The sequence below is a fragment of the Astatotilapia calliptera genome, chromosome 9 (assembly GCF_900246225.1).
Source record: "Astatotilapia calliptera chromosome 9, fAstCal1.2, whole genome shotgun sequence".
In the NCBI taxonomy this organism is placed as follows: Eukaryota; Metazoa; Chordata; class Actinopteri; order Cichliformes; family Cichlidae; genus Astatotilapia; species Astatotilapia calliptera.
In genome coordinates this window covers 7,890,406-7,914,399 of record NC_039310.1, presented here as the reverse complement: position 1 = coordinate 7,914,399, position 23,994 = coordinate 7,890,406, and the positions used below count along the sequence as shown (strand labels likewise).

Sequence of the window (23,994 nt, the reverse complement as noted above, 5' to 3'; positions counted from 1 at the left end):
TGATAACAATTTTATTACAGCCACTCCTCTTTGCATATTTTCTGCTAGGCTTGCATGATTACAGCCAAAATGATTATCACTGGAATTAATTGGTTCCGTACTGAGGTCACAATTATTTTTCCCGCGTATTCTCTGATTTTTAGTGATGAAAACATTTCAAGTGCACTTTCATATGAACACGACACTGCAAATCTTTGCATCAAAATAAAATTGGTAGTGCTTATTCACTTAAATGTAGTCCATCTCTTAGAAGGGAAAAGAAAGTATTGTAGCAAAACCCAACAAAAAACTAAATCAACTTTGCACTACTTTCACTTTTACCTTGTGCTAATTAATCTTTATAAATGAATCTTTGCAGACTAATAATATAAAGTCTCTCACTCTATTCATTCTCCCTGCATGATGGATGTTAATAAAATTCATAGCAGAGTACCTGACAGCTCTGAGATCCATCTCTGCTTCCCCTGTTGTGTTTTGCATACAGTGCAGTTACTGCCAGTTTAGTAAAATATAATATTTGTTCAGTAAGCTGAACATTTTCCTGGAATATTTGCTAAACAGTTTTAAGTGGTCAAATGGAATGTGATTGGTTGGTGATTTCAGTGAGCACCTGTTGCATAGATTCATTGCAGAAGCTAAATCAGCTGTTACTGGTTCAGACTAATCCAGGAAACGTCAAGCTGTGTAGTGCAGGAAACAGCTGTGATTGGCACATACAGGTTCTGAATTGGGGAGCACTCGAGTTACTTTTGCTTTGAGGTGTAAAGGTAGATAAACAGCCAAGTGACAGTCTATACTCACGCACTTGAATTGGAAGCAGTAAAAAACACCCAGTAAATTCAGTCTGGAACATAGTGACATCTAGTGGTGAGATTTTCCACGCTGCACCTTTAAATACTGGAGCATGCGTTTTCATTTGATTATGCTCGTTTAATTGTGGAAGCCAAAAATCGAGTTAGAGATAAAAATCTGATTAATTGCGCTGTCCTATTTTCTGCCTATTTTCTATTAATAATAATAATAAACAATAAAATGGCACTGATTTAAACTTTAATTTGTTTCAGAAGGCTGAGATAATTTTTTAATAAACTGATGATACAAAACATATTTATCAAGTAAAGCTGCATATGCACCTTTTTTGGTTGCATGTGCCTCTCAGCGTTGTCACGGATTTGCGGGGAGAGCCACTTTTTTCCACAAAAATTAGGCAGCTCCTGAGCTGATGCCGAGAGTTTGCTAAGCTATTTAGAAACTGAAGAGATGAGAGCAACACAGTAAGAGCCGCCTCTGCACCTAAGAGACTATATCCATCTCTAGGCAACTGATCAAACGCATGTGAAAGGCAAAGATTAATGCATGACATATGACAGATTCATCACTTTTATGTATGTAACATTGTTCTGATTAAATGCGCTGGCACATATACTATACACTCCAGGCTGTGCTAAATTGCATCACATGTATACAGTTAACAGTAAATCTTCAAGTTCAGTCATTTAAGCCCAATCAGTGGTCCAACCACACCGGACTCCTGGGATAGCCACGGTGTGTCTGTAGTTGCTAAAATATCAGTAATATCTTAAACGAACCTTTATTTGACACATGTACTGTATATTAAGCAAGTGAAACTGTTTCCACATATTCCTGCATGTTAGGAGGCTGGGGTCAGAGGATTGGGGTCAGCCATGGAGCAGATATGCTGGAATGGACAGGATTAAGGGCTCAGCTTGACTGTGCCACAATTCCCCATCTTTTGCTCAGTAACCCAGAATCTTGACTGTTGAGGCGCAACTTCCCCACAGAGTTAAGAGTACACTGTAGCACATTTGTTTGGGTTTTACTTTTCAAATTGAACAAATATGAAGGTGATCTTATCGCTCAAAGAACAGAAAACTAACAGGAAACAACAGTAACCCCAAAAAGGTGGTGTTGGTTGTGGCATGCTCAAGGCCATACATCTTTACACTGGAGAATAGTTTGTTGCTGGTGATTTATTTTCTTTTTGTTGTTCAGAAGAGAGCATAATTTTTTACCTTTTATAGAGGAAAAAAAAACAACGATGGGAGAAAACAGATGTGTTATGCATATAACTTTTTTCCTGGTGCTTTTTTAAGTTTAGTTAAGCACGTAACCTTTTCCCTGTCTTTACATCATTTCACTGATTGTCAGTACCTTTGTGCTCTCTGTCCCAGGTGCATCCACGGGGCTGTGCTTGGAACAATGAACTGACTTTCTTTTTTCTCTTGTTCGGAGATAGCTGAATCCAGCTCTGCCTGAGTTGAATCGGTGCAACAAGGCCTGTCAAGCAGCCTGACAAACTCATTCTTGGCTAGCGGCGCTTGTTCCTGTCTGATGAAAATGTTACACTGCTCTCTCATTCTCTGCCTCGGCCCTCTATTCCCGGAACACAGCTCTGAGTGGGTGGTTATTCTGTCATCATTTTGGAAGACGGGCGTGCACACACACACACGCGCACGCACTCACGTACAAAGACTCGGAGACTGTCCATCCAAATTTTTTCAACCAGTATATTGCCATCGTCAGTCGCTGGGCTTAAAAGCCTCAGAGAGGATATAACTCAAAGCCACAAGATGTTTTATCAATTTATTTTGATAAAACATTGTGATTAGAGTAAAAGTTAAACCACGGCAGTGACGCACAAGACCACACATTCACAAATGTTCTTTTCAGAGTGTATTCAGAATGGGGGCAGGGATAGCTCAGTAGGTAGAGTGGTGGCCCCATGATTGGAAGGTTGGGGGTTCAAATCCACTGAACGGTTACCCTGAGGTACTCCTGAGCAAGGTACCGTCCCTCCACACTGCTCCCCGGGTCCAGTGGCTGCCCACTGCTTCACTGAGTGAATGGGTTACATGCAGAGAAGAATTTCCCCACGGGGATCAATAAAGTACACATTATTATTACTGTTGTATGTCTGTGCCGTATTTTGCAAACCAACTGATCTCAGCTCACACACTGAGGTAAAGCAACTCCACTACAGCAGCTGTCAAAGTTTATAGAAATTCCAAAATGATGTCGTTGCAAGCTCTATACAAGAATGGTTGTTTAAACAGCGTCGATGGCTTATATTTACCCCTGCCCTGGATAACAAATTGTTTTTCAACGGCACACTTTTTCTTTTCCTTTCCCCTATCCGCTTCATTCAGCAGTCTGAGGGAAAGCAAAAGGTCATTTCCTGGCAGCAACCGGTGATTTCTGTAATAGAACCTGCATTTGAAAACCAGGTGTTGAAACGTGGCGCGATTAAATGGATTCCAGTGGTCTGAATTTACCAAGGGTCCAGTCAGAGACAAAGCCCAGTTGGTGAATTGTACAGACAGGTGTACTGCCGTTTTAAAAGTTGGAAAAGAGAGAGAAAAAACAAAAGCTCAGAGAAAGAAAAGGAGGCAGATAGGAGGGCCGTCTGGAGAATAGGGGCCCCGTCAGATTGTGTTGAAAAGAGCTTTCACCTGAACGCACCGCTGCATCCTAATAACTCTTCAGCCGCTGGAAAAAAAACACCTTGTGCTCTACCTTTCCCCTCTTTCCTCTGTTTCACTCTTTTATCCGAGCAGCTGTGAAGGGCACCTGGCTGCTATCCATCTGGCTGTTTGTGTGCACGGTTGATGTGAGTCTATGCAAAGAGAGGTCTTGCGGTTGGTCTTCGGGGTTGATTGCTCTAGTCTTGTTAATGTAGATTTGGGTGCTGTGGCAATAACAGCCCATGCACAGTTGAATCTGAGCAATGGCAGTATCACAGTGTGCTCTCGAGTTTCTCGTGGAACAGTTTCATCATGCTTGATTCTTGCTAACGCTTAATCTGCTGTGTTTACAGTAATGTGAGGAGAAGGTGAACTGCTGTTAATGTAACAAGGTGACAAGAGTCTAACACTTGCGAGCGACTATGGACCGAAACCTCAGGCGTCAGCATGCGAGGTTAGCTACAGGATGCTGGCTACAGCTATAGAATAAGTGGCAGGGCCTGAGCAACTAAATGGACATTATTTTAGCCTGTCCTTAAATCTTTATCAGATTTTCCACAAGTTAAAAGCGAGAATCTTTCAGCTTCTTGATGCCTTTGTTTTCTCCACGCAATTAGCTTTCCATCCCCCCATTTGTTTCCCTGAAAGTGAAAAATAAAATACACTAATGCTATCCCTTTCATTATTATTTAATTCTTTTACAGATGCTCTTTGTTAGACATCAATGATGCCAGAAAGCTGTCAGAAAATCGACCAGAGTGGCTGGTTGAAGGTTGATGGACTATTTTCCGGGTGAATTGATTTTGCTGGCTGATAGAAACTTATCGCTACCCTCTCACACCTTTCCTGCAGTTGAAATGAACCATTTCTCATTAACCATGCATGAAGAGTATTGCAGTACTGGACCTGCAATAAAACTCTTGCTTCTGTAATTTTGAAAAAAGAAGAAAAAAAGGGCCCAGGAGGATCAGGTCCTTAACGTGTGACAAATTATCTTTCAAAGAGATGTTGTTCAAAGGAAGCCGCTGTTGTTTGAGCATCAAATTGCTACCTGGCGCTTTCAAAGTTCTCTGCTGTCCCCTACACGGAGCTCATGGCGGTGGAAAGGCATTGGCAGCACTCATCTAGACAGTACAGCCAATTGACGATGACGGCACTGAGATATGTGACATGCTTACCATCCATTCACTTTCTTCTGCTCCGCTCATCTTACCCCCTTTATCTTGTCTAGTCCCTGCTTTCCATTTTCCTGTCATTCATGAACCTGGTTCTTTTTTTTCTTTTGCTATTCCCTTTTATCCTTTTTTAAAAAAAAAAAACTATTTGGATAGCTGATAGTGACACAGCAGTGAGTCGCAACAACAGTTTACCAACTTTAGAAAATAAGTTGAGTCATCACAACCCAAAGAGATTTATTGCTTACTGTGCCAGTGACAGAGCCACGACAAATATTCAGGTTTTTTTAACTCTTTCCTGCTGAATGCTGACAGAAGTCAAAGAAATCTCACCCTCTGTCTTCAATCTTTTCTTTTTTTAACATTAGCAAGAGAAAGATGACATCGTGTTAACCCCTGACGGTACACAAGAGTTCATGACCTTTGAGATCCCTCTGAATGACTCGGGTTCAGCAGGCTTGGGGGTCAGCGTCAAAGGAAACCGGTCCAAGGAGAACCACGAAGACTTGGGCATCTTCGTCAAATCCATTATTAATGGAGGTGCTGCTAGCAAGGCAAGTAACGACTCCCTCACTCGGGCATTTCCTTGATGGATTTCATTCATGGGTTTTCATGGGTTGCAACATACAGGTGTGTGCAAAGACAGTGTGACCTTCAAGTTGTAGCAGAAGGTGCGAGTGGCATAAAATTCTTTTCTCGGGGGAGAAATACTTGGCAATATTTTGTTATATGTTTGAAAAATGAGAAATTAATTAGTGTTTATTAGCACTAGTGCCATGCAGTGGTTTTACTTTTTCCCTGTCTCCCTCCCTGAGCCTGGTTTTTGCTGGAGGTTTCTTCCTGTTAAAAGGGAGTTTTTCCTTTCCACCGTCGCCAGGTGCTTGCTCATATAAAAGTCATATAATTCTTGGGGTTTTCCCTGTATTTGTATTGTACTGTATTTTGTTGTAAATAAAACTGAATTGGAATTTGCATTATTTACAAATCAAAATATGACAAAATGAATTCTGAAAAAATCTTCTTACACATGTATTTTTGGGGGGATATGTGAAAAGGGTACATGCTAACCATGGAAACGCCGCCTCAGGAGCAGCTTCTGTTTTACTTTATGAACCACATTGCACTTTCTTATGATGGTTCTTGTCTGCAGGATGGCCGTCTGCATGTTAACGACCAGCTTATTGCAGTCAATGGGGAGTCGCTGCTTGAGAAGACAAATCAGGAGGCCATGGAAACACTGCGCAAATCAATGTCTGTAGAGGGTAACAAGCGAGGGATGATCCAGCTCATCGTGGCCCGGCGGGTAGCCATGAGCAGTGAGGTAACCCAGCAGTCAGGGAAGAGTCACGCTGATGTGACTAATTGGCACCACAAGGAGTCCGATTTAATTGGTCTCCCTTTGTTATGTTTTTTTAAATCAGGTATCATTATTAGTGCTCTAATCATGACCTACCATAACATTAAGATGGACTGTATAACACGATGTAATTTTTTCTACAATCATATCCCTGTTTTGAGTCGGTAAGGTGGAATAAGACACTGGAATGAAGATGAGGGATAGCTACATATCAACTTGGCTGATAGATGATATTGATTTTCCTCTACCTTTCCAGTGCTGCTAATCTAAGCCCCGTAGATTTTGGGAAATTTGAGATAGCTAGAGAAGGACCTTTATGACGCGACCACACCACCATGCAAATCTTCAAACATTCCCATTTCCTGTGTGAGATATAGTGATAGCGTCTCCCATTTTCCCCATTCTCTGCGTGATTTTTTTCTTTGCTCACGGTGGGCCTTGATATGATATCTAAGAAGTACTTCACCGAGTTGTGATTGACAGCTCTGCAGAATAACACTGTAGGATTGGGAGATAAAGGAATATGGATATTTGTCACGAAGCAACAGTCAAGAATATTAAAGTGCTGGGATTTCACCTTCGTGAAACGTCCATTGTGATGCAAAACTTAACCTGGCCTACCTTTTTTTTTTTTTTTTTTTCATCAACAAAACTGTCATTCACATAGTGTGGTGAAAGGGGGGAAATGCAATGCGTGGTGTGACTGTATCCCAGCGTAGTGGAATGATGTGTGAATGCATTCGCAGCCTCGTGCACGCTCACTCGCCCTGCAGCCAGAGGTTGTAGATCAGGTTTGATTAGTGTTGCTGTGACTCTAATTGGAGCCTCTGTCCTGTGGCTGTGTGTCAGTTTGGAGTCTCACGCTGAGGCTCCCCTCCCCTTCCCCTGTCCTTCACCCTCTCTGGTAACCCCTCATCCGCTAAGCATTCTCTAGCAGCCCCTCCTACCTCGTGCAGTTGTTTTCCTTTCGTTTCCATGTTCAGTTTTCGCCTCCCTTGCTCCCGCCTGTGGTTCTCCATAGTCTTAACAGGTGGAAATTTTTAGACATTTCAGGGAAAACTGCAGCTGAATTTATCTGAATGACGCCGCATTTGTTTTACTGCAGCGTTACAGTTCATGCCACTGTCCAATATACACAACCTGCTCTTTGCCTGGCTTTATTTCTCCTCACCACCACACCCCCCATTTGCCGCCCCTCCTTCTCCCCGCTCTTTCTCCACCCTGCCTTCTGACCGAGACAGAGAGAGGACACATGTCCCTCCTGGGAAACCTCAGCCCCAAGGTTCAGTGAGTTCTATCGCTTTGGTCCAGTCACTCTCCTGTCGTCTTTAATCTCTCACCAGCAGGCAGACAGGTAGATAGACTGACAGTAAGCAGACAGCTGGGCTACTGTCATTAGAAATGGCTATATATGTGTGTGTGTGTGTGTATGTGTGTGTTTACACTTTTTATTATTAAACTAGCACTCTGTAGGCAGAAAGATGAAAAATGCTATTTGTACATTAATCTATTTAGAGAGAAGTTACGTTTGTATATCACTCGGTATTTATTTCAAACATCAGTTGCTATGAGACAACACGGTGACAGCATTGCAAAGAAGCAAAGAGTGTCTGAAAACTAAACCAGAAGGAGATATAATGGTACATTTTAGATTCCATCTATCAAAGTCCCATTACTGGCAACCATACGCTGCAGTGTTTTCTGGGAGCTTCATGGTTTGAATAGATGCCTTAAAGCCACTGGAGGGTTATTTTAATGTACTCTGAGTGGAGAAAAGATAAGCTTGTAAAGTGTAAGAATTTCAACCTCAAGTGAGAGAAGCGCAAGTTAAATGTTGACTCAGGCTCCCAGCTGCAGCCTGTTCCCCCCCCCCTATGTTCAGCCGTATCGGCCCAGCAGATATGCGGGGAGCCCGCGCCAGTTTGCCACTGTCACCCAGCCCGAATGGGAGTGAGCACTGGAGGCCACCGTTGAAATGAATCAGATCCATCACTGTCTGCAGGGGAGAGGAGCTGAACAGCGCAGCCTAATGCATCAGAGTGGTGGTTGAGGCAGCGGGGGGCTTCAGTGGGTGCACTATATCCAGGCCACCCCAGTCTGTGAAAATTGCATTGATTTCATCACCACCTTGCTTTGTCCACTGGCCTGAAGTGAGGGAAGTTTTTGGTAAAACACAGCAGTGGCTTAAGCTTGTTTGGATTGCTGCTTGGGGGGCCAAAAAAACTACACCAGACACATTTTCCTTCATGTAATGTAGCCAAAAATCTTTTAACTGATGAGGACCCAAACATGAAGCACCTTAATGGAAATATGAAACACAGTGTGGCAGTTGCAGATCTAAAACATGCACACAATTAAATTGCCCAAGGTCTTCCTGAAATCCTTTTTTTCTTGTGGCAGGGCTTGGAGCTTGTTCCATGTAGAAAAAGATTCTTTCAAAGACAAAGACGAGTGTTTCAGCAGGCGGGTTCATGCTGCTGATGGCCCATGATTAATCCCATGTCTGAGGAGAACCTGGTCTATTCTTACCGCCATTAAAGCAGCAGCGATGAGTAGCCTGTGCCTTGGGTTAAATTAGATCCCCCCCCCCCAACCTTGGAATAGAGGAAAAAAAACCTTCAGCGTGATTAAGGTCATATTCATGTCTAACAAAGCAGGGGGCTGCTCTGTGTGGGTGCTATTTTTAATGTAGCACAAACCCGGAAGGTCTCCATTTGCCTGATTCAAAATATGACAAGTGTCGACACTTTACTGCAACCATCCAAGTTTTAAAGCACCAATCTCAATTTGCCCGGGAACACTCAGTCAGCCAGGTCACAGAACAGCAGTGACTCAACAAAGCAGGGAGTCGGACGTAAAAAGGTCGACGTTAGAAGAGTTGATGAAAGTTTTCAGAATGGCGTGTCTTGGAAGTGAATCCTAATGCCAGCAGATAATGAATTTAACAAGCAACCAGACAGAAGAGACAGGTTGGAAGAAAGTGTGTTATTTATAATATAGTCACTGCAGTACACACACAAACACATGCGCCTCCAAACACACAGACACGCAGACACTATGCACCGCCACTCTGAACCAGAACAATTAATCCTTCTGTTCTGGCTTCACAGATAGCCTCTGTTTGAAAAACCACCATTCTGCCCCAGATAGTCAAGCAGTAAGATTGGTCACAGCCAATATGTTTGAAACATTGTAATTGCATCTCTGCTTCAGACTGTTTAATTTCTCTTTCTATATCTGAGTTCTGTTAATATATCGTCACATGTGTTTAAGCAATTAAATTTTCGAAAAGTCATTTCAGTTCCATTATTTTTATTCAGCCACTCTTGCCGAGTGTTCTCTGTCTTTAAGCGCGCAGACTGATGCCCGAGTGGCAAACCTCAGTCTCGTGCGCTAATTTCTTTTCCCGCGATCACTGTTTGCTCTCTTTCTTTGACTGAGCGATTTCAACTTTCTGTCAGTCTGATTCAAACCCTGTCCCGTTGTCTCATTACGACCCGCCATCGCCACGTTTGTCTGACGCACAATCAAGCGTGCGCTTTTTAAATTAGTTGTTCACCATAGAAAAGTTAATGATATCACAATTATAGACTAGATAGGAGAAACCTGCAATTACAGTTTTCTATTTGCATGGAGGTTATTTCCCTGACGAAAATGAGGAAAGCTGAGCGTTGTTCAGCACGAATGTAGAAATTTGGAGTAGACTTAGTTGAGAAGTGTGCCTCATACATAGAACAAATGGAAATAGAAATAAATGGAGTATGAAAAGTCCCATATGTAGCTATCACACAGCTAACATACAGACCTACCATAGTTGGTTTGTGTGTGATATTGAATGTCATGTTAAGTTCCTCAGTTTATCAGTGGGGCGATCGTGGCTCAAGAGTTGGGCGTTCGCCTTGTAATCGGAAGGTTGCCGGTTCGAGCCCCGGCTCGGACAGTCTCGGTCGTTGTGTCCTTGGGCAAGACACTTCACCCGTTGCCTACTGGTGGTGGTCAGAGGGCCCGGTGGCGCCAGTGTCCGGCAGCCTCGCCTCTGTCAGTGCGCCCCAGGGTGGCTGTGGCTACAATGTAGCTGCCATCACCAGTGTGTGACTGGGTGGATGACTGGATATGTAAAGCGCTTTGGGGTCCTTAGGGACTAGTAAAGCGCTATATAAATACAGGCCATTTACCATCAGCTGCCCTCCTCTTGAAAGAAACTGATTAATATGGGAGCAGGCAAAAAAGACCTCTGTTTGTTATTAAACGCAGTCAGAATTCCTTTACATAAAAAGGTTTATTAGAAAAGTCCAATCTTAACTAATGTGTGGAGACTTCATGTAATGCCAGTGAATCAATCAGGCCCCATCTTATCTTAAAGACCTCATAGTACCATATCACCGCAGTAGAGCTCTTATCCCTCAGACTGCTGGTTTACTTGGGGTTGCTATGATATTAAAAGTAGAATGGGAGGCAGAGCCTTCAGCTTTCAGGCTCCTCTTCTGTGGAACCAGCTCCCATATTGGATTCAGGAGACAGACATCCTCTCTGCTTGTAAGATTAGACTTAAAACTTTTATTTTTAATAAAGCTTAGAGTTAGGGCTGGATCAGGAATCCTCCCTTAGTTACGCTGCAAAAGATCTAAGGTGCTGGGGACTTCCCATGATGCAATGAATGCTTCTTCTTCACTTAAGTCTTGACAGTACACTCTGTGTTTATAGGCCACTCTGCATTTAATCATTAGTTATTGTTAACCTCTGGCTCTCTTCCATAGTGTGTCTTCTGTCCTTTCTCCCTGACTGAGCCTGGTTCTGCCAGAGGCTTCTTCCTGTTAAAAGGGGTTTTTTCCTTCCCACTGTCCCCAAGGTGGTTGCTCATAGGTTCTTGTCTGATGGTTGGGGTTTTCTATGTATATGTTGTTTTTTTACTTTAAAGTGCCTTGAGGTGACTGTTGTTGTAGTTTAGTGCTATATAATGTCCAACATGCACAAACTCAAATATTGTGTTTAAGAAAGTTAACTTAGAGGTAAATGTCTGTTTCTGTGTGTTCCAACAGCCTTTGCACATCATGATATTTCTAAGATATTTATCACACAGGTGTCTAAAAGCTGACAGGCTGATGATAAGCATGCATGCGGTTTGGTTTAGTTTCACTGATTTGTAATTCATCACATGACATATTATGCCTCTCTGTGCATTTGTGATGTTATTTATGACTGAGATCTCCTGCAGACATGGGCTTTTTTTTTTTTTTTGACAGACTGGCAGTCGCGTTGTTTTGTTTTTTTCCACCAATCCTTCGTGACAGGTTTATGACAATTTGCTGGTAAAGCGCTGCATTAAACAAAAACATTCTTCTACAAGATACTTCACCACAAAATCATTTGTGCCTTTGTTTTCTATGTTTGTCGGGTAAGACTTTGCTCATTCTTTGCATCTGCAGGCTGAGTTGAAAATCAGAATGTGCTATTTTTACATTGTGGAGCTCGATCACAGAATTCAGGAGACATAATAAAAATATTTCTAGCTGTCTTTAGTGCCTTTCTGTCAACACTGCATAGATATAAATATAAAGGTTTATGTAAAGCATTCCCTATATTTTGACCTCTTCATACACTTTACAGTCTTGCACCTCTGGTTGCGTATATACCGTGTGGGACAATTGCTGCAGTGTCTGGCCGAGTGCATTTAGGTTCCTGAGAAATGCTTTTCTGGTTTCCCGTGTTCCCCGTTTCTTGAGCCATTAACATTTCACCTCGTATACAGCAACATTCTGTTTTTTGCTGTTCCTCGACAAATGAACCATGAGTAATCCCAACATTTACTACACTGACATCCTGACATGCATGACAGCTAATCAACATCAGCGCTTAAATGGAAGAAATGTGGCAGGCTTTATAGCAGAATGATGCGTAATGATGAAAGGGCAATGCGAGTAGTGTGGGGAGGGGTGGGAGGGTGGGTGGGGGTTTTCCACCAGACGTGATTAATACAAAACTGGCAACCACCATATTAAACGTGCTATATTAAACAGAGCAGGCATGTGGTTTTTTTTTTCCAGATATTCTATTATGTTTAGAAATGTAATAAAATGGAAATGGCATGGGTGAAATGGGAACGTTGTTGTAGAAACGGAGCTGAGGCGTGACTAAAACGCTAAAATTTGGCTTCGTCAGTCCAAACAACATTCTCCCGGGTGCACTGTGACTTGTCAACATTCATTTAGACAAACTTCTCTTGGGTTTTTTCTTTATGTTTCTTTTTTACATCATGAGTGCTCATCATGAGTTGTCCTCTGTTGGCATACTTGCATATTATGCAACCATTGCATACTAATCTTGGATGTCAGATTGTGTTTGTGCTCTATTGATCAGCACTTCTGTTCAAATAGGGCCCAGGTTTAGCCTTGCAGCTACACCTACAGAGGTCGCTTAGATTCTTTGACCTCTAACATGCTAATAATGTTGGTAGTTTAAGGGCACGTTATTAGGCTGCTTGTATTCTTGTAAGAGATCTTTATTATTTGCACGAATTTGGATCTTTTCACAACTTCTTTTATTCAGTTGTATCCAAAGAAGGGAAGCACGCATGGCAAATACACAAAAGAGGCAGTATATTCAGCCATTGTCTGTTTTACGCACATTGGTTTGAATCCAATTAATGCAATTTTCTCATGAAAGGGTTCTGCTGAGCAACAGCAAGAATGACCTCACCTCTTCATAAATTGGTTTGTTTGCTATGACTCTTGTCTTTATTTGGAGAATGTGGCCAGAGACAGTAATGGGCTAGCTAAAAACACTGTTTTATTATTGATAAGAGATAGAAGACGGCACAGAAGTGAGATGAATGTGGCGCAGACTTTACTTCATGCTTTCACCTTAACATTGTTGCGTCATAAGGACTCATAGCCATAGTAACTCAATTAAATCTGTGAAGAGACTACATATAACAGCTGATTCTGTAAGTGAAAGAGCACCAAAACAATGTCCTCAGCATGCCAATAGGCCTGTTTGTAATCCATTCCAATAGTATTGCTGTTAGTCACTAAGAGACGGTTTATGCAAAGAGACAAGGGGGAAGGAAGTGGCTGGTCCTAACAAAAGACGCTCAGTCGGATGAGAGAAGGGCTGATCGATAGAGCCTTGAGAGAGCTATCAATCAGAGCCCCAGCCTAGTAAATTATGGTTTTATTAGTATTGAGCTGACCACTGCTGGGAGAGACCTTAAGACAATGAGATTCTGGCCCCGCAAAAGAGGCAGGAAAGGGAGGGAAATTTGTGTTGACCAACCCTCTGGCCACTCGTATGGACTGATTGAATTCAAGTTAGATAGTGACATGTAGGAACTAGAGCTCACCTGTTGTCATAGCAAATGGGAGTGATTCATGGGAAGGGATAAAGTGAGGGCACAGAGCAGTGCACTCTGGGAGATGGAGTTTGCAATGACACAGTGACTAAATTGAGAAAAGCGGATCACAGAGCAGCAGAAATGCAATTCCAGCGCTGCCGGGCCCTCATTCCCGGCCTGCTCTCTACGGACTAACTCATTTAGGAGCGGCAGGGGAAACTCAATAGGACCAATTGAGAGAATAATATATTGAATCTAGCGGTTGAGTGGGCTGCTTGGGCATGGCTGAGGACTGTGGAGGTGAAGTGTGTGCTTAGTTTCTGAAAACTCAAGTATTGTTGAGCAACATATGTAACTGTATGCAAATACAAATACACAGATGTACGCCTTTCACTTCACAGCATAGTGCTCGGGTATGAGTTATGTATGAGATTCTTGAACTGCTATTGAACTTGACAAATGTGCAGACCGGTTGTGACCCGCAATTATAAATCCTGTTGAATAAAAGAAAAGTCAATGGAAGCCTATTTGCTTGGTATGAGTAATCATGTGGTTTTCAGCGTAGAGCTACAAAAAAGTTATTAATGTGCGTGAGGAGAATGTTAAGTGTAAATACAGTATGTAAAAGCTTTGATCATTTTAAAAAACAACGAATGTTTTGTCATTTCTGTTGGAGTGCTAGTGAGCTAGATATCTTTAGTTTCATCTAACCCTACCTTTTTCTTGTGACAGATGAGTTGACAGCACCTGCCTAATATTCCCCTTTTGTTGTCGAAACAGCCCTGGCCCATCGAGGCATGGACTGGTTTCTTCACCAAGATGTTAGCAGCAGATGATTTAAGTTGTGGGGTGGGCCCTCCGTAGACTAGTTTGTCATGGAGAATTGGCGAATTTATAGGCCAGGTCAACACCTTAAACTCGTTGTCAAATGCTTTTTGTTTTGTGACAACGTACAATATCCTGCTGAAAGAGGCCACAGCCGTTAGGGAATATTGTTTGCATGAAAAGGTGTACACAGTCTGCATAGGTAAGTGGTACGTGTCAAAGTAACATCCAAATAAATAGTAGGACCTAAGGTTTCCCAGAAGAATATTGCCCAAAACATCACAGAACATCACATTGCCTCCACTGGCTTTCCAAGTAAGCATCACACACACCTGAGTTTGCACGTGATATAAAAGAAAGCACGATTGCTCTATTGTTCCATGATCCAGATCTTGTGACCTTTGTTGGCACTTTCAGCGGTCGACAGGGCCCAGCATGGGCACCCATACGGAACAAATTGCAATGCATTGTGTATTCTGACACCTTTCAATCAGAAAAATTGTGTTCAGGCTAATTGTTAAATTTAAGTCTCTGAACACTTGTTGCCTGTACTTTAAGTAGTATAAACACAATGCTAAAAACCTCCATGTACCAACCTGCAATTTATATTTTCATCACCAGAAACACTGACAGCTTATTATGACACAATTTTATTTATTTTATTGCTAATTTGCTGGTTCACTGAAGGACCATTCTGACACGTCCTAACACGGTAAACATTAATGTAAACAATCCAGTTAATTAACGCTGTTTTATTTATTGTTTCCTAACCATTCCAGTGAGCCATCACAGCACCAGGGCCTTGGCCTCTGCCGATCTAATTAATGTTAATAATTACACCTGTGTTTACCCTCCAATGACTGCATGACAAAACAGCTAATGTGAAAAGGGCCTATTTGTTTTTCAAGTACAAAACTACTTTGTTTTACTATGAAACTTTTGCTGTAACTGCTTTCATACAGCATTAAAAGTGGACAGCACTCGCAGGCACTGCACAACTTCCATACATGCTTGAAATATATGTAACAGAAAACCACGACATGTATTCTCCTGTATTCTTGCTGCATCCAGTGTGAGAGGAAAGAGCTTTAAAGTCTCACAGTATTTGACTGCAGCCTGTAGATAGATGGTTCGCTAGGCAACAAGACAAGACCTTTATTATGTTGCAGTTGGAGACAGAGCAGTGGCTTAACAGTTAAACCTGAGCAGGTGTTATTCTCACATACCTCACTGCTGTGCTGGTTTTCTATCTGTGTCATACTTTGGTGAAATTGAAGTTTTGCTAAGAAGTCCTAAAAGACTTGCGAGTCCACTTTGGGAGGCACAGGCATTAGGTTAAGGCTCTAGGTGGATGTGAGAAGCTAATGAAAGTGGGGTATATCTAGCCAGCAGAGAGGTGAGTTGTGCCGGGGGCAGGATGCAGCAGCTTAAGAATTGTAATTACAGCATTATGGTGGAGGTTGACTGGATTAGGGCCCCGGCAACAGGCTGAGACCAGGATAGAAGGCCAGGAAATGGCCATGGACTAGACATTATTAGCCTTGGTTGACAGCTTAAGACCATGCCTGTCAACACACTGCTTCTTCTCCCTTACTGAGTACTCAAGGTCAGGGAGATGCTGATGTGCAGGCAAAAAAAACAACATTTGTGCACAAGTCTGCACTTCCCACAGATGTATTTAGAACACACAGACACACACACACACACGCAGATATGCAAGTGCACTGCACATTAAAGCATTGCCTTGAACACACAAACGCACATGCATGTTTAGCGAGTCCAGCGGGAGGGGAGCAGCTCCCGATCTCAGTGTAAGTCGCAGAGCTCTGCCCTCTCCCTCTGTCAACACGATAATCCACTCTGAAAATGACTAGATTAAAACACATTAAAAACGTGATAATATGATGAGACCCGGTGGTAAGAAAGGGCTAAACATCACTGAAAGACTTAAAGGAGCAAGCACACCTTTAGAAAAAACAAACCCCCCCAAAAATTAAAATAAAGAAATCTGCGTCTTCGCCAAGTTGCCCAATTGATGTTAGAATAAATGGGCTTGCTGTTATATCACAAAGCAGTTTTCTTTCTCCATTTCATTATCAGAATGTTTCCAGAATTGCCCATCACAACAGGATATCTTGACAACTGAATATTAGTTGGTGGCAAACTGTGCATGAACGTGTCACAGGTTTTCGTAGAAACCTGCACCGCTAAATATTCACAAGTGTGTTAGCAGAGGCAGCCGGGGCTAAAGCATTAGCATGCACAGAAGCGGATTTAATTAATACTGAATACACAAAGATTAAATTGCTGCAATTTTGACTTTGTGTTATGTTTATTCCAATGTCTGTTTGCCATAGAAGCCAGTAAATACATTTCACATAAACCTGTCCGACTCTTAGAGATAGAGGGGACTTGGTATTCCTTCTGAGATCTATTCCACTCAGTGCCTTCTGTACATAGTTTTCATATCACTTTGGTCCTTAGCTGCTCTCTCTGTTCCAATCTTTCCACATATTTCCACCTACCTCTTACCCAAAACCTTCCATCTTAATTCTGTCAAGCTCGTGACAAGTCTCTGGCTGATCTGAGACAGATTAAAAAGTGCAGAGTGCAGGCTGAATAAAGGAGAGAAAAGCGAGTTAAATAAATCTTCATTTCAACAATTTGAACCTTATTGAGTCTGAATCATCTAGGGACGTGCTTTTTATTAAAAGGCTGGCAGTGGCCGCGGCTCTGATTGTAATTGCGTTGACCCAGCCCCCCCACCCCTGTTTCACGCGCACTCGTGCACGCTTCACTCCGACATCTTCTCTTATCAACACGCTGTCCCGATAAAGTCTTGTGCTTTCAACCTCATTAAACCTCTCATTTATATTAAACAGCCGATAAGTCCTTCTACCCCGGTATGCATCTCCCAGGACGCACAGCTCCCGCAAGGATGTGATTTTTACTGCACCCACAATTCACCAGGGCCGCAGCTCCCACACCCAATAATTCTCCCCTTTTTTTTTTTTTGTAAAACCTGTCATTTGTTCACAAAAGCCTCAGCAGCACATCCTCTTCTTTTCTCTCCCCCTCGTCTCCATCCTGCTCCTCTGTCTCCCTGCTGCTCTTGTTGTTACATTTTTACTCCCCTTTTTCTTGGCCGGGAGCCAGCAGAGTGTTGTGAGACATCAATATTAGCTGGGGCCTCTTGGTTTAAAGCGTGCTTTAGAGTATAGAGTTGAGCCATGCTGGACTGTCTAGCTGCAAGGGAGCTATCTGTAATAGGTCCTGTACAGAGAGTTCTTTTCCAGTGGATTCCCCTGGCTGCCCACAAGCTGCTATAAAGAACTGTGAGAAATTAGGTTAATACCCAGGTTTTATTTTCTTCTATCTGCTTTTTATTTTTCCCTATCTACTCCCAAACTCTTGGTTTGGTTGTTTCTATCCAAAATACCACGTTTGACAGGCTGTTGGCTCTTGAATACTCAAGAATATCTGTGTACACTGGTCCCAGACGAGCCACTAACCATGTTCAGCTGTCAAGACTGACATACACTGACTGTGAGTGGGCTCAATAACCACCAGTGCAGCACATTGACCATGTGGCAAATGTCACTGGTCCATTTACTAGGGCTCATTGTTAGAGAGAGCTATCTATTGGCCTATGGGAAATCCATTGAGCTTTATCCAGCTCTGACTACTGCACGACCCGTTTCACACTGCTGAAGCAGAAAATACCGAGATGTAACCTGAGATTGATACTGAAGCACCGGTTCTATGTTTTTGGTGTATTGGTGGCACAGCACTGGGATCCATTCTACTGACCCATTTTTATGTGAACACCATGTGTGCATCACCTTGTAATCCTATATTCACAAACTGAAATAGAATAATACTGGTGGAGTATTATCTCACATGCATTGCAAGGCACTATGCCCACTTTGGCTGCTGATACTGTAGCAATAATTATATTGGATTTGGTCGTAAACAGCAGCACTGCACTGGCTTCAGACACAATTTAAACATTGCAACAATGGAAATCTTTTTCAGTTTACTTTACATTCTTCTATAGTTAAAAAAAATGACCTATAGCTTTATTAAAATGTATTGTTTAAAAGCACAAGTTGTTCCTTTCTGACTGTTTTTATGTAATGAAATATCTTTCTATGATAAATGTGAGTGGTGATCTTAGCATCAATATCAAATAAAATTTTTTAGTGCTTATCAGAGTTTGCTAATGACAAAATACCTGCAGAAGTATTACATAGCTACATAGCACTTTGTGTTTCGTGCTAATCCTAGTTAGCTAGTTAGCGAACACTGATATGCTGTTGGGGTCATTGCTCAAAAGTAATATTTTACACATTATCTGTTGCTTTTCTTAAAAGTTATTCAGTAGAGTATTTATTTACTTGATGGAAAAAGTACTTTGTTAAATCACTTGTTGCATTACTTTAGCGTTACTCTGTAAAACGACTTGAAACATGTTGTCATGTAACATAAACCATATGCTATAGTTCCACGTGCAAACACAAAATTCCGGATTCTGGGCTAGCTTAGCGTTAGCATGCTGTCTGTGCAGATGATCGCAAAGTGCTGAAGTTGTGTTAACTGATTGTAGCATAAGTGCGCAGGAAGAAAAAAAAATTTTTTCTTTCTATTTGTGGTGTACAGATAACCGAAGAACCTTTGTAACTCAAGTAATGACATAATTGTAACTACTATGATGAATTTAATTACTCAGTTTAGTACAGTAACATGTTACATTACAGTTAAGAGTTACTTTGAATGTGTTACACCCAAAACTGGTTAAAACTAAGATGGTGATTGGTAGCTCCTTCTTTGTCACATCTTAGCATTGCAGCATTTGATTGTTCACGCTTGTTAGCATGTTGTCCTGTATTTGATGAGAAAAAGCAACAACAACAAAAAAAAATACTAATTTGACTCAGTTTCCTTTTTCAGTTTACGAATACTGTAAATACAATACATGATCCAAAAAAGTCACAGATTTAGAATGTATTTGAAACCTAAATCTGCACGTTACTAGTTTAGATTAGGCAATGTGATTGTTTGTCTGTCTGATGAGTTGTAAGCAAGTCTTTTCTCCCCGGTCCATGTAGGAAGTCCCTGGCAGCCCTTCATTTTTGGAGCACCCTCTTAACTCTATTCTGGAGAGCCATGAACGACGGATCTCCAACTCTCTCTATGAAACCACAGAGGGCCCAGACAGCGTCTCCACTCCACGAGCTAATACGATCGGACGCATTGGTGAGTGTAACATGTCAACACGTTTATTTCATTTTCCCTTTCTTCACCTTTATGTCTCTTTCACCTTCTGCTAGATAGAAATTACTCCACAAATTGGATTTATTTTTTGGCCAAGCTCTCCTGATTTACCCTGATGGGAACTCGGGTTGAGTTGTTAACCTCATGTACACTGAATGTATTTTCTGACATGCCCAGATCAATTTTAACATTAGCCAAAGCACCTCTGAAATGCATCGCCTTCACACCCTCACCCCCCACATCACATTCCAAGGTGTGCTGTTTCACTCTTTAAACCTCCCAGGGATTAATGTCAGACTCAATCCTCCCCACCTTCACTTCGCTCCTGACTGGTTTCACTTGGGTCAATTTCCATTCTGCCCAGATGACATCACCAGGCTGAGATCTCGGCTCTTCAGATGTATTAGAATTGGCAATTCAATCCTCGAGTAATCACTGCTGTCATCTCAGTATCAGCAGACCTTTCTCATATGCGTGCGTGCAGAAGCTGAAGGTGACTGCATCAGTGTGGGGAGGGCGTTATTCTGGGAAATGATGAAGTTTAGGCAAATGTATCTACAGCATTTTTCATCCTTCATTCCTTTTTACACCTCTTTTTCACTCTCACCTTCCTTAACTCGCTTTTCCCTCACATTATCTTCTTTATCCATATTATGCTTCTTGTCCTTTTGTCTCCTCCTTGCCCAATCAACTGTCTCCTCATGATCTCTTTGTCTTTAGTCTTTCTCCTTTGTCACCTATCACCCCGTCATCCTTCTGTACACTCTGCAAAGTGAATTTGTAATCTATCACTGATCTACTCTTTCTTCCTTTCTGCCCTTCTCTCAGTCATTCTCCTGTTTCTTTTCTATAACCTCCCCACCATCCCCACCCCAAGAGTGGTGCCACACTGCCACTGATCATAGAAGATCAGAGACTGTGTCAGAAGCATCTGATGGTTAATTAAGCTTTCAGATCAATAGGGCTTGCCCCTGACACTCTCGCTCCCTCTGTCTCCTCTTCTTTCTTTTTTTCCACTCTTTCATCATGCTTTTCTCCTCCAGCCCCAATCAGATGTTTTCAAATTGGTTGGGTTTTTCTCTTACTTTGACTTATTTATTCCACTGGCAGGTTTTTCAGAACACTGCTCTGATCATGAGAAGCAAAACTGTGGGGGCACTGATGGAAATGTTTTTTTTTTTTTTGGGCGATTGAAACCTCAAGGGTGTGTAGCTCTCATCTCATTCTGAAGAGTGGGAGTCAAATGAGCCAAGTGGAAAAGTTTTCGAGGTGGGGGCGGAGTAGGTGCTAAAGCAGTAAGTTATCACAGCTAAAGCTCAGCTGAGTCTCAGATCTTTGACTCGGCTTGTCTCGCTGCAAGAATATGCCATTTCCTTTTCTTCTGTGTCTTCGGGCTGCCTCTGAGTCACGTCCTCGTTAACCCATGTCTACTTTCTCTGACATGTCTTCATCTTTTAAACTGACAAAATTCTGTTATTTAAGTCTACTGCGCAGTAACATTTATTCCTATTTATTTTTGCAACACAACACAGCTGCTGTGAAAAGACATGTAGCTCCGAAGAAGTGCTACAATAAATATGGTACTCCATCATAGAGTTCAATTCAAATCAATTTAATTTTATTTATACAGCGCCAAATCACAACAACAGTCGCCTCAAGGCGCTTTATATTGTAAGGTAGAGCCTACAATAATACATACAGAGAAAAACCCAACAATCATATGACCCCCTATGAGCAAGCACTTTGGTAACAGTGGGAAGGAAAAACTCCCTTTTAACAGGAAGAAACCTCTGGTAGAACCAGACTCAGGGAGGGGCGGGGCCATCTGCTACGACTGGATGGGGTGAGATAAGGAAAACAGGATAAAAGACATGCTGTGGAAGAGAGCCAGAGATAATAACAAGTGTGATTGAACGCAGAGAGGTCTATTAACACATAGTGAGTGAGAAAGGTGACTGAAAAGGAAAAACTCAATGCATCATGGGAACCCCCCAGCAGTCTACACCTATTGCAGCATAACTAAGGGAGGATTCAGGGTCATCTGGTCCAGCCCTAACTATATGCTTTAGCAAAAAGGAAAGTTTTAAGCCTAATCTTGAAAGTAGAGATAGTGTCTGTCTCCTGAATCCAAACTGGAAGCTGTTTCCACAGAAGAGGGGCCTGAAAACTGAAGGCTCTGCCTCCCATTCTACTTTTAAATACTCTAGGAACAACAAGTAGGCCTGCAGAGCGAGAGCGAAGTGCTCTAATAGGGTGATATGGTACTACAAGGTCATTAAGATAAGATGGGGCCTGATTATTTAAGACCTTGTATGTGAGGAGCAGGATTTTGAATTCAATTCTGAATTTAACAGGAAGCCAATGAAGAGAAACTAATACAGGAGAAATCTGCTCTCTCTTTCTAGTCCCTGTCAGGACTCTTGCTGCAGCATTTTGGATTAACTGAAGGCTTTTCAGCGAGTTTTTTGGACATCCTGATAATAATGAATCACAGTCACACATTGTCCTTGAACGACACCCCATATTGTATGTTGCACCATATTGGATACTTAAAACCTACAGCATACACCATATGGACAAAAGTATTAGGCCACGCCTCTTTGAATTCAGCTGTTTTCTGTTCCATTGCTACAGCTTTATAAAATCAGATATTCCCCAATCACCCTGTAACTGCCACAAATTTGCAGACCTGGTAATGTTAGAGAGCGGGGTCACTGAGTGCTCAAGTTCATAGTGCATAAAAGTTGCCAGTTACAAACCTCCTCTGGCCTTATCATCAGCACAAAAGTGTGCTAGGAGCTTCGAGGTATGTGTTTCCATGGTAGAGCAGCTTCTGTAGGTGTAATGTGCTTTTGTCCATATAATGCATCTTCTTAGATTATTTATTTTATTAATATTAATAATAATAAAAAAATACAATACAAGTGGAAAATATCTGTCCAGCCAAAATCCTTTCATACGCAAGCTGAAAATGTTTGTTTTTTTTCTGAGCATTTCTTCTTGGACAAGTCTCCTGTCTTTACACTTGGGAAATCCCAATTCCCTCTTGATTTTGAAACTTGTTGTTATGTTGAAGACATGTTGATAGATGATGCATTTATCTTCTTCTTTTTTTTCATTTGCCCCGACAGCCCCATGAATATTATTTTAGAGTTGTGAGTGGGCGTCGTAATTGGAAACTGTTCCTGATTGCTCACTCTGTCGCTGAGGAACTGAGTGCAGTGGTTCATGTTTAAACGTCTGTCAGTCTGTGACCACTTTTGTCAAAACACTAACGTCAGAACTGTGAACTATAGTGTTGAGTGCTCATGTAAGCATGTAGAAATGACTGCTCTGTACTGATGACTTAGAAGATCAACTTGTTAACAGTCATCACAGCTGATGGTTCCCAGTGCAAAACCGTGTCTAGTTTTCTCCCTTGTACATGCTGATTTCGTGGGGGGTTAACGCCTGAAGTGTAGTGAGGTAGTCAGATCCTGGATGGCAAAAAACAGGATAAGACTGACGTCACACTCTAATCACAATCCATAATAATGGGTGAGCATCTGTAAGAATACAAAAAGCCAGGGTAGAGATTTCATGTCATTTTAATTCTGTAAAAAGAAGTGATGCTTCACTGTCCTCTCTGATTTGTCCATAAATAAGTGCCGATGGCTTACTGTTATCCACGGCCCTTCATGACCTTGGACATGATTTAATGTCAGCAGTGTCGTTATTTACTTTGGAGGCAAATAGCATAAATATTCCTGACATAATCTTACACACGTAAATTCATCTGCCATGCAGACAACAGCTACCTACTTTAATTTAAATGAAGGCAACGCATAGTGTTGTGAAAACACGTGTGAAGCTGTCACAGTGAAGTGCATTCATCGGTGTTGATGGTAAATGTCTGCGGGTTAGACAGAGAATAGCTGTTTTTGCTCCATCTTCTTCTGCTTGTTATTTCATATGGGGCTCAGACATATTGCCTGGTGCGTGAGATGTGACAGTTGTGGTTAGGGGACAGATATCGAGATTGGCTCAGCAAGGTCAGCAAGCATACAGCCGCCAGGGCTTGACTGACAACTTGATTTTGAGTGCATCTAACCTGCTAAATTTCTGAATCATGAAGGCCAGAGGTGTGGAGTTTGGGATATGGTGCAGCGCACTTAGTGCATTACCTACAAACTAAAAAGAACTACACGCTCGCGCAGAACCTCTGCAGCTGCTTCTACCCACTGATGTGAGCTGTGCATTCCCCTTTGGAGCAAACGGTGATTACAGACAAAACTCTGAGGCATTCCATCTCTTAAAAGACAAACAAAGGAACTCTCTAACCAAATCAAGCACTCTCCTCTGATGCTCCACTGCATTACGCTGCCTGCGCCTCTATAAATGAATCGAGACACAGAGGTAAATGGGATGGAATGGTTTTGCTGCTCAAGAATTAAGATCTGACTGTGATTGCGAGTTATTGCAGATGGCAGCAAGTCAATTCAGTGAAAATGTAAACTCCATATTTCTGCCAAGCCATGATTGTTGTTGTCGTGCTCTCTGTGTACTGTTAAA

The 23,994-nt window shown here is 42.0% G+C and overlaps 1 protein-coding gene across 1 annotated transcript in view; it reads left to right on the top strand.

The window, feature by feature from the left end:
• Window positions 1-23,994, top strand: part of LOC113028738 (partitioning defective 3 homolog) — a 341,162-nt gene that overhangs the window by 178,556 nt on the left and 138,612 nt on the right. The window contains exons 13-15 of the mRNA XM_026179154.1: window positions 5,026-5,211; window positions 5,808-5,978; window positions 19,278-19,425. Coding sequence (XP_026034939.1) covers window positions 5,026-5,211; window positions 5,808-5,978; window positions 19,278-19,425 — 505 coding nt within the window. The remainder of the gene's footprint in view (window positions 1-5,025; window positions 5,212-5,807; window positions 5,979-19,277; window positions 19,426-23,994) is intronic.